Here is a 12,115-nt window from a genome sequence, read left to right on the forward strand (position 1 = left end):
ATGATATGCCGCGACGACCGACCGGGCAGCCGTCGTAGTAGAGGGTGATGGAGAGGGGGCGCGGGGGGTCAGCGGACGGTCAGCCGTGCCGAAAGGATTGGTCAGTGGGAGTGGTGACCGGTTGCCGTGACGATTGCGTTGGGCGCCCGTCGGCGGTGCAGCGGCGGGATGGGCAACTACGGCGCGCCGCCGGTAGGGATGCCCAACGGACGTCCGTACGCGCGTGGTGTGCGACGGCGGCATCCCCACCGCCACCACCTCCGCCGCCGTCACCACTACCACCGACACCGCCACCAGGCACCACCTAACGACGGACGACGGGCTGCCGCCGCCGCCGCCGCCGCCGCCGTTTGCAGCCACCGCCGCCGTCGTCGTCCCGGTCGCGCGGGCTACGGCGCGGCGACGGTTGTGGGACCAGAGGTCGCGTGTGCGCGGCCCGACGACCGGAGCCGACCGTCACCGACCCGAGCCGACGGCGACAGTGGACGCGGCTATTCGGCCGGCGCTACCGACAAACCGACGGCGCGCGCGGTCCCCGGCATTTAGTTTGCATTTATTCGGACGCGGTTGCATTGCCCGCCGCGCACCACACCGGCACACGCACCGCGCACCACACGCTCGCGCTATCGCCGCCGCCGCACGGCTCAGTCCACTCGTCGGCACCGCTGCGTGCTGTGGTCATTCCGGCACTCGCGGCCATCGCCTACGTACGCGCGACGCTCGTCGTCCGTCCGCCCGCTCGCTCCGATAATATTATTATCGTCGTGTACTTATACCATCGAACACTTCGGTACATAAAATAATATTAAAGTATACGCACGTACTTATTGTTTTTGGTTTTTATTTTAATTTTTTTTTTTTGTTTTATTATTATTATTATTAAACTATTTTTTTTACGACTGATGATACTATACCGCGGTCACTCGTGACAATATGCGATATTAAATATATTTCGTGGACACGATAAGTCAGTTTGTTCAGTTTGTTTTTTTTTTAAATTGCGTTTTGATTTTCACGTACACTGCATTATCCGATTTGCGAAATTTATTCCCCGTACACTTGTAATTATGTGAACTCCACGATTGAAAAATGATTGACTTTCGACTTCTGGCCAAAGTTTTTCCGACGTATCGCCCATCGTCGTCGGTGTTTATATGAGGAAAAAAATTTCGTAACCAGCGTGGTGGAACCGTCAAGATTACGTTCACCATGAGGATTAAAATGCCCGCAGTTCGTATCGCACAAGGTATGCACAATTTTCTACATTTATCTGTTTTTTAAGTATTAGGCACATAATGTAATATGCATTATGTGCATAACATAGGTACATATATAATGTTATAAAATAAGGGATGTACCATATTACATCATATGTTATTATTTTATTTTTGTCCAAAATTCGTGCAGAGATGAATTGAATAGGTATGAAATCATATTCTTACCCAGGAAAATTATTACTTTTGGTTGTTTAGGGTTCATATTTACTTTTAAAAGAAAAACGTAATAGTACAAATTGTGTTGCTATTTATTTGCATAACATGTGTATAATCAAATTATTAAAAAAAAATCAATTTACCCATCCTTGCTTTTTACTATGGTTTAAGATATATTCCATTTTTTACTTAAAAATGTTTGCGTATAACAATAAATTACTAATTATGTACATTGATAATGAAACGAAATAAAAACATGATTTATGCAGGTTGAGATGATACCTACCCGTCAGTAATATTGCTTTACTGACTTGCAGGCTACATATTTAATCGATTTTATAAATATAATTACAAATGTACAAACATGATTCCTAATTATTTACAATCAAATAAAAAACTTCAAATACTATTCTGCAGAGTAGTTATCTTTAATAAATATATTCAATTGAAATCATTGAAAAAATCACATTACATAGGTAAAATACAATTTTACCATGCAGTTTTATAAATTTAATACAATAAATTATTCTCGACACCAGCTCGTGGTGTGAAATAAATAAAGATTCAATTTTTGATTTCCATCAAGTACTTTCATATTATTGTAAATCCATAGTTATTTTTCGATTTATTATGGCGAATAATAATATACACATAAATAGGAGACAACGCCGTTGATAAAATTCTTGTAATAATTATTATCTTATATAAATTAATATTGGTAATTTGTTTATTTTATCACAAAAAAAAATCCCGCACAATGACCGTTCATTTATATAAATTATAGGTCAGGGATTAAAAAAAAAAAACATTTAGGTATACATATATTTTTTATATACATTTTATAATATATCGCATTATGTTACTTGTGTGTATTAATAATTATGGTGTATGTAATAAAGTACCTATATAACATTATATAGCAGAAATTCACTGCATGCAGGTAATTGTTGTCTGGCCGGTCGCGCCGTCGTCAGTTACTCCAGTTCCCGCCCGCACAGCGTGGCGATAAGTTTTAGCCCAACAAGCGCATTCGCATCGCACACGCGAAAAAGTTTTCCACACAATTGTGTCTACAACGTCATAATATTATATCAACGATTTACGAGTCGAGTGATTAAAATACATGTACCTATAACAAACGGCAATATTGATAGGACCTATATAGTATATATATATATGCATAATAACATTAAATTCCGAATATTCAATATTGTTATAATAAATGCGCGTGATGCCGTTGGTGATCTCTTGACCCGTGTTTTTATTTATTATTGAATTTCGGCTGGGAAAAAAAGAAACGAATGGTGTGGAACGACCACCCTCCCCGCGGACGCATCAGCTGCTTGGCGTGTAGCGAGCGGTGTTGTCCGTAGTCGATTACGTATTCTGTGTGTACGCATAAGATATTTAATGACATTATATAGACATACCTATGTAGTTCCGAACATAGTACCTACACGCGTTTTAGTGTCGTGTGTGTTTCTCGATAATATTCGGATAAGAGTCTTGGATGAAAAATACGAGATAGGTGGGTAGGTCCGAGACGACGCGATATAATTTTTTACCTGTTGTTTTTTTTTTAATACCTATACGTCGTCGGCGGGACACTCGTTATTATTGTGCTCCAAACATTGTATTATTATTATTATATCTTGTACATAATATTATTGCTATTGTTTATGTTACGCACCCAAAATATACTGTTGGTGAAAAAGAACCCGTACCTGAAACTGTATAACCATCAGATTTCGAATGATTTATCTGCGATCCTTAACGGCGATAACTTTTTCATTTCTGGCCAATACCGAGTTAAAATAATTCCGGATTTCACTAATTTTTAATAAAAATTATGGATAAAAACCGAACATTGGCGGCTGTACCTAAAATACCTAATAAATATTAATTTTGTACTAATTTACAATTCGTGGTATTATGATAACATTTATTACCGGGTATAATACTATATTATACACATGCACTATAATATGCGTATCATATAATAGATCATAGGTACCGGTACCTACATATTAATGTTATGTGTCTATGGTTGGTAACAACTATACCTACAAATTATAATAATATAAAGCAGTATAGCATATAAAAATACGTGCGTAATACTAGTAAGAACCTACTGCGTATATATACATTTTTTAATTTATGAAATAATTTTATCCGATTACTACTTGTCCTATCGACATTATATTGAAATATTTACGATAGGCGTTTGACAAAACTCTTTCTAACCTTAGTGTATCTATAATTAGACACTAGTGCTGCATTCGTATGTGTCAAAAAGAAATTCCCAAATCCCGATTTCCATAAATAGGTTCAATGTTATACTATTATTCACTAGGGATTGTGTATATTTAATCACACACGACAATCCTCCCCGTTTACAATAAACCAATGTATGTAACCTCATGTCCGTTCCCACACGTTATTGTCATCGAAAAAACCGTCCATCCCGTACCGTAAATCGCTTTATTTTTTAGATCTCTCGTTTCGTGACCGTCGCCTGCGATAACTCGTCGCTTATACGCACACAACAGTTTCGTATTTATATGCATTACAATAATATTATATCCGTTTCTGTGCTCGCGAACGTAGGTACCTGCCTGTACGGGTTATAATCCGCGTGCATACATCTTGATATCAAATATAATAAAGCAAAAAGAGGAGAAGAAAAAGAGTGTGTGTTTGTGAATATACATATATATATATATATATACATATACAATATGTATAATAAACGGGTTATAACGAGACGCATTTTGTCGTCGTCGCGTGTAGGTATTATACATACGCACACATATAGGTATAGTACATCGTGAGTAAGTGCACTCGGCCGCGTTTAATGAACGGTCCGTCGTGGGAAGACCGCGCTCGCCGTTTGACCCGCGAGAATGTGGTCAATTACGGCTGTTCTGACGAGCGGCGGCGGTGGCGTGCAGGCGGCGTATCTGGTCTCCCACGCGGGGGTGGCGGGAGAGCGGCGACGGCAGCGGCGACTGCACAAAGGACGAAAATCCCGAAAAGCCTTCTCCGCGATACCGCCGTCACACGATGACAATAATAATGTTATACGAGTATATAACAATATAAGTACCTGTATGTATAATATATTCTAATATATGAGTATGTAGTATGATCTCTTACCTCGATTTAAATGTTCAAGACTATTATTTTTTATAAGTTATTATATAGGACAATACGATCGAAATGACTGTTGTCCTTTGTTTTTCAATTGGAAGTTAAGGGTTAGTTATAATCTATATTTTATAATACACGATCAAGATATTGCCGAAAATGTCATACTTTTTCCCTTTGGACTCCTATGCGTTTATATATATTGCGTTATTCACTTACGTCTTACACACACCACGCCGAACATAACGCAGAGGAACACGACATGATGATTTTATGATTATTCTTATTGCAATTCGTTCATATTGTATATGTATAATATAATGGTACCAAAGTAATTTAGATAAAAGATTTGGAAATCAATAAACCGGTTTGAAAGATTAAACGTTTGCACTAAATATAGGTTTACGTAGTCTATACGGCTAAAGGATTTACAATTTGTTTAATTAATTGGTAGGTAGGTATATCAAATATTTTGGTGTTAAATCGATTGCAACGGTATTCACATATAAATTATACTGCTTAGTTATCTATCTTCTAACCATTAACACATTTTGTATACAGATTCGTTTTTAATTCAAAACGATTTATCGACTTAAAGCCTATATTATATATTTATGTGTAGTATATACCAACCGCGGCTATAATAAGTATATTTTCACATCCGCGAGGCGTAAATAGGGGGCAAGGCATCATATGACTACCTCCTATATATGGTCATCGCTAACGAAACTCCCGACTTCTGTACACCGAAGAATAACTAGGCAGAGTCCGCAAGCCTGGGTGATCGGACGTCATATATTATAATATTATCATGCGATAATAATCGATGCCCATTACTCTTTTATAGCAAACAAGTAACGACAGGATTATGAAATAGCCTCTGTGTGTACTGTTGTATAATATTAGGTAGTATAATAATAGTAAATGTATTAGCTATCGCAACAGCATAAAATATTACGAAAAAAATGATAACCGTCACTTTTGGCTTCTTTAGGCGTAAACGGTAAACTTTCTTGTGGTCCTCAGCCGCCACCTTAAGAGGGTTTATACATCGGGTGCTTTGGCCGCCCTTCGTCTCACGGGTGATAAAAGATGCATAACTCACAATTTAGGTGTTTTCGTGTATTCATTTATATAAAATCGCGACTGGCGAATGAAATAATGACCTCATCATATAAACGTACCTAGTTAAGCAGGAATACTAGAATGTGCTATATACACAATACACCATGTATACATCCAGTTTATTTATTAAAATATACATATAGGTATTAGGTACTAAGCAGTTGATAATTATAACATTAAAATTAAAACGTGGATATCGATTCCATCATTAATTGCTTGTTGCCGTGTATATAAATATAAATTGCGTACCTATATACCTACACCACGGTAAAATTTATACCTACCCAAATCATTGGCTACACATTATATTATATTATTAAACTCCCTAAAAATGTTCACATCGTGTTTACAGAGCTGGTGACCCGCACTCCTAAACCACCCTGAACCAATCCAGCTCCAAAGCTTTTGCTACACTATCATATATATGTGTGGATACCATAGTACACATCGCGTATATAACCTTACAACGCAGATATTACATGATAACCAGTTGATGTACAGACTAGAGAGACAAACGGCTTCCTAGTTTACAATTTAGTGTACCTGTCGGTTTGAGTATATAATAAAAAAAACGCGAGTAGATGAGTTATACGTACAGCTATATAATATTCAAGTAAGCGTAAATAATGACGACGATCATAATAAAATAATAAAAATACAATTGATTCCGCTGCAAGTCGTCGAAATAAAGAATCGCGTGCCTAGCCCAATTCCGCCGTCGCCGTCGCCGTCGTTGTCGGCACGCCCATCCTGCAAAGCGCGGTAGGGGAAAACGCCGCCGCATCCTTCTGGATAACGTTATTAGACTAATTCGTTTTCTCTATTTGCATTATATTTATATACATACAAACATATTAGGTACACGTGTATATAAATATACATACACAGGTACATACCTATACATAAGTATATTATATATATTTTTTATTATCGTTTGTTTTCTTTCGGGGCTCGTGTCTCCGTGCGGCCGCACCGTGTGTGCGTGCCATTTACATACAATGAGAGACCGTTAAGCCACATTAAACAATCGCAATTACGCCTTCTCGCGCGACCATTGTCGAAAAAAAGCCTAATGATTTCGTCGTCCCGATCACCGGCGTCGCGTGGGAAACGCCGATCGAGAGGAAACGATTGGAAACGTGCTGCTCGCGTATAGATCGCCATGGAACGTAAAACATTGTTTTTTTTTTTAAAACTACTAGTATTTTCTTTATACGCACGCACATAGATACCGTCTCTGTAGCACTTTATATACATATATATATATATTCGAACCTCAGAAACGCCGGCTAATGAGAAAACCGTGCAGCGCGTAAACCCGCGCGGTGATGGTCTTAGGTGACGGTGCGTAGACCGAAGCAGTGTGGCGGGTGTGGCGGTGTTGGGTAGGGGTGGCGATAAGGAGGCGGTGTTTACCGAACGTTGAACGTGGACGGATAAAAAAAACCGAAATTGTTTTTTAAATAAAACTCCACAGACACACCGCCACCGCGGGCGGCGGCCAGGAGTACCTTTTGTTGCGTTTCCACCACTAGCCCGCAGCGGGACTCGCCTCATTGGGTTTCCGTACCGGAATTCGTTTCGCAACTGTTTCGCGTCTCTGCCCAATCCCCAAGAACACCGTCGGCGGCCATATTGCCGACCTAATTAGTCACACGCGTTATGTATTTTCACATGCGCCGCCGCTCGTCAACCGAAGAAGACGGAAAACGGGAGAAAAAAATATTCCTTGGACAAGGAGAAGACGAAAAACGAATAATACCAAAATATCTACCCGACGAAATCCGAGAAACCCGGCAGATGTCCATATACATAATATAATACACATGGACATGTAATGCGCTCATATATTATATACAGCTTCGTCGTCATCATTATTCATTCGGGATCATCGCCGTACACGGGCCCGCGCACATCCATTTCTCACGTGCAGACTGTATATAATATACGAAGCTCCGAAAACATTTTGTGGCGGGACAACAACTATATAATAATATAGTATGTTTACACTTCCTGCAGGACTTTGCGCGGGGCGTACCGGACCGGAAACGCCGATTACGCGACGACTGCAGATGTGTGATGCGTACAATGCCGCCGCCGCAACGATGTAACAGACGATATGTGTCCGCTGTCGGTTTTTACTCTCTCCGCCGTAGCCGATATAGAAATGTGCGTATTGTCGTTTTAACATCGGCCAAAAACCCACGGATAAACGCTCGTTGACATTTTTACTGACACACTCGTACAACAGATCTGCGTACCCGCATTATGTTATATATATATATTATATTATATACGTGCGCCAATATTTATATAGTGCGTATGTGTGTATATGCATATAATTAGACTAAAAATAAATAAAACAAGTCGGTATGCCATACGTCGTCTCAACAATATCATATTATTATTGTACGCGGCGAGGAAAACCGGAAAAACCGACGGAGGCGATAAACTGCTGCACCGGCGAGTAGTACCTGCAGCAGGATACACCTATATTATATATAGATACGCACAGTGCACCGTCCAGGTGTGCGGCGCCCGTCTATCTAGTACATTACAATATGCGCGCGTGTGTATACACATTATAATAATATAATATTGTCTGCCGACGTCGACGACGATTGTAATAGTAATAAACGCGCATAATAATGAGCCGCGCTCCTAGCGCACGCGACCGACTCGCGTTCGGGATCTTCTTCCGGCATAATAATATCATCGCGCACGAGCCTATACGTATCTGTGAAGGGGCGAACGGCGCCGAAACCGGATTACCTGCACCGCACACGCACAATATCGTACGAGTCGTTTCTATTATTATTATTATTATTATTATTATTATTATTATTATCATCATCATAGCGGGTACCGCGCGTGCCCCCCTCGCGTGGCAACCGGTTGGGCGTGTGTCGGGCTACCGATTTACGCGCGACGATCGCCGCCGTCGCCGCGCCTTCGAAAAAAAAATACTGGCTCAAAAGTTTTCAGTTGTTTTTGCAAAACTCCCACGCGGGGCACTTCGGACGCAGGTTGCTCTTAATACCAACACTTACAATACGTATTGTATATACCTGTTTATGGAATAGGAGGTGTTGTTATATTATTGTGTCGATACTGCTGCAGGTACATCATATCCATGTATAATACGCTGCCCCCGAGTCTCACGGTACGATTATTGTTGCAGATATGATCTCGTATTTATTAATAATCAAAATTCGAGAAAACCTGCACCCTTATTTTCTTTTCACCGACGGGTCAGATTCGCACGGACACACTCTCAATATTCTCGCGCTTTTTTGTACACAAAATAATATAGATATGATTCGGGAGAAACACGTCTTTTACACGTGCACATGTACCCATTATTGGTAGGTAGTGGGTACTGGGTACTATGTATATGCATATACATAAGCTACTGCAGGTCGGTCGACTCCTGTCCGGCTTCCGTGGGAACGCCGTCGCGATGAATGGGCGCGACACAACCCTTTGACGAGCACGTCATTGTCCGCGACGATCTCACGACGACCCGAAACCGACCTTCAGCCGCGGACCGTACGCGTTATATATTAATATTACAATAATAATAATAATAATAATAATAATAATAGCGACCGCGTCCGCGGATAATACTGCCCACCTATACCATATACTATACCTGTGTATAAAAATATAAACCACTCGGCTACCATCGTCACCCCCGCCGCGTGGGAACCGCTACCTGCGCGCACCGACTCCAAAATATGTGTATAAAATATTATAATACAAAATGCAAACGCGCATTATATATGCCTGCAGAATACGACGGCCGTACCGTTACGTTTTTGCACCTATATTATACATATAAACGAACATAACAATAATAACACACCTGCAGTTGTAAACTCGTAACTATATATATGTATATACAGTACACACATACACGTACCAATACCATATTCTTCATATAATATTATATCGTCACCGTCGCCGCCGCCGCTACCGGTCGAACGCTTATCGAAAAGTCTATTATATTATTATAATATAATGTATATACATACACACACCGCGAACAGTATAATTACCTACGCGCAAATTTTTTCAATTTTTTTCATTGTTATTACCATGGTTTATTGCATTATTGTGTCGGGTATATTATATAGCCACCACGTATCCATGTACACGCGCGCACAATCGGTCATAAAAAAAAAAAATGACGACTGCTATAACTGCACGGTCGCAATAATATAATCCAAATCGATCGATTACGCGACGGAATATAATAATAATAAAAGAATCGTAATCGCGCGATTGTTTTATACGCGCGCGTTATCGGTGTGACGTGGGATAAACGTGCGGCACTGCAGGCAGTTATACACACTATGAAATGAATAATCGTCGTCCCTGCTCGTAAAACCCTCAAAACCCATTAAAAAAAGAGAAAAACGCGTTTCGGTCAGTAGCGATATACCTATTATACGGTATCGTGTTGGCGTCATAATAATACAGCTTTTCCGATTCCGCGACACTATATAGGTATGTACCTCGCAGTTTCTAAAATACGACTCATTTATCGAGCTACTATAGTGTACAATATAATATTACAATACCGCGACAATCACGCACGATAAAACGATCGTTTTGTAATGTATTACACTTATTCTATAACGAGATATGGGTACGCATACGAGCGCAATCGATTAACTTATCCCTCGTTCTATTTTCCATAGGTATACATGTAGGTACTATATATGTAACATTATGTACGTGGACCGCGCGCGCGCCAAGAATCGATTATTCAAGTATAATATTATTATCGACGACTTGGCCTCCGCGTTTACCCGTGCCGCGGGCAAAACCAGTTGACGTCGGAATATTGTTGTTATATTCAGAGATCGATATCTTCCGCAAACGCGCGAGCGCGAGACGGATTGTCACTTGCCTATCTATATGCCTGCATGTAATATGTATATAATAATATTATGGCGTACACGACTCGTGTGTGGCCTATAATACTCAATGATCGTAATAATGCCTGATGGCGACGAACTTATATTATTATCTACATTGCATTATTTCCGAGCAAATTCTCAAATCTATTCGCATATTATAGTATTGTTATTATATTTATTATATCATAGTGGTCGGGCGATATCGTGTCACCGCTCGTACGCGTATAATATCCTATACTTACACATTTCATTATTGTATGTGTGTGGTACACACGGTTATCGCGCCGTAGCAAATTACCATTTAGAAAATTGTGTTTTCTACCCCTACTGCAAAATGTCGTCGCATATACTCAGACGTATATATTGTTCGCGGACGATCGAAATTATTATATACATTTAGAGAGAGAGAGAAAGAGAGAAATATGATAAATACATATTATACAGATATATATATATATATACATAGTACGTACATATAAATCGGAAGGGCGAATGCGGCTGTCGATTGTAATCCTCAAAAGTCCATTAATTCGCGTACAAATAATAAATAGAAATATCGGTCCAATTTGTGCGGCGGGCTCACGACGACGATACCCGATAACGTCCACGTTTAAGGGGTTTGCGGGGGACGGTATTATATTTATATATATTATAGTTTCTGGTAGAAAATCGAAAAGTCGTCCTTTTTAATAGAAACCTCGCGCGCTTCCCTCGCGGAAAATTATTATTAATCTCGGTGTACGAGCTTCGGCACGATGCCAACCAGGCGAGGGTCGTAAAATTCCGGCAATTACATCGGTCGGGCGTCCTTTTAAGTTGTTTATTGCGGCGCGCGAGCGGAGGACATCCGCGAGCCGAGCTTTTCCGCGAGTGCTGTGCGGTGCTGGGGTGCAGGTGGTGGCAACGGCGGCGGTGGTTTCTCGTTCGCGTTTCAATTAAGTCCTGTGGGAAAAAAATAAAATAAAAGGCGAGAAGAAGAAAAAAATGTTTCCCGAGGCCAAAAGTTTGACGAAGTGTTTTTTTTTTTTTTGGTCGTTCTGGTATTTTTGTCGTCGTCGTCCTGCATTTGTGGCGTTGGTCCCGCGGGGTCGTCGCCAATCGAATTAACCAATAAAAACCGTCCCTCAGGCTGTTGTTGTCGGGTCACCGCCATGCAGTGTGTGTGCGTGCGAGTCGTTCTAATCGCGTTTATACCAGAGAATACACGCGAGCGCGCACACACAAACTTACCTACACATATATAATATTTATATATATATATATATATATGATTTTACCTATGCGATGTCGTCGCCCAGGGGGCACCCACACTGTTCGTGTATACATATATATTATGTGCAGTGCGTGTGTGTTTGGTGTGCGCGCATTTGCTGCGGTTTACACAGTTTGGCCGATAGATCAAAACGCCAAAGGGGGCACACAAAGTGTATAATAATAATAATAATAATAATATTATGTACGTGGCTGCTGCTGGGCGCGCGACAA

General features: G+C 40.5%; 1 protein-coding gene across 1 annotated transcript in view; it reads left to right on the plus strand.

Annotated features, from left to right (window-relative positions):
- Window positions 1–530: 530 nt before the first annotated feature.
- Window positions 531–12,115, plus strand: part of LOC111038957 (B-cell lymphoma/leukemia 11B-like) — a 30,583-nt gene continuing 18,998 nt past the window's right edge. Inside the window, exon 1 of the mRNA XM_022322225.1 lies at window positions 531–1,246. Within this exon, the coding sequence (XP_022177917.1) occupies window positions 1,210–1,246 (37 nt within the window). The 5' untranslated portion in view covers window positions 531–1,209. The remainder of the gene's footprint in view (window positions 1,247–12,115) is intronic.

This window comes from Myzus persicae, unplaced genomic scaffold (assembly GCF_001856785.1).
Source record: "Myzus persicae strain clone G006 unplaced genomic scaffold, MPER_G0061.0, whole genome shotgun sequence".
Taxonomy (NCBI): domain Eukaryota; kingdom Metazoa; phylum Arthropoda; class Insecta; order Hemiptera; family Aphididae; genus Myzus; species Myzus persicae.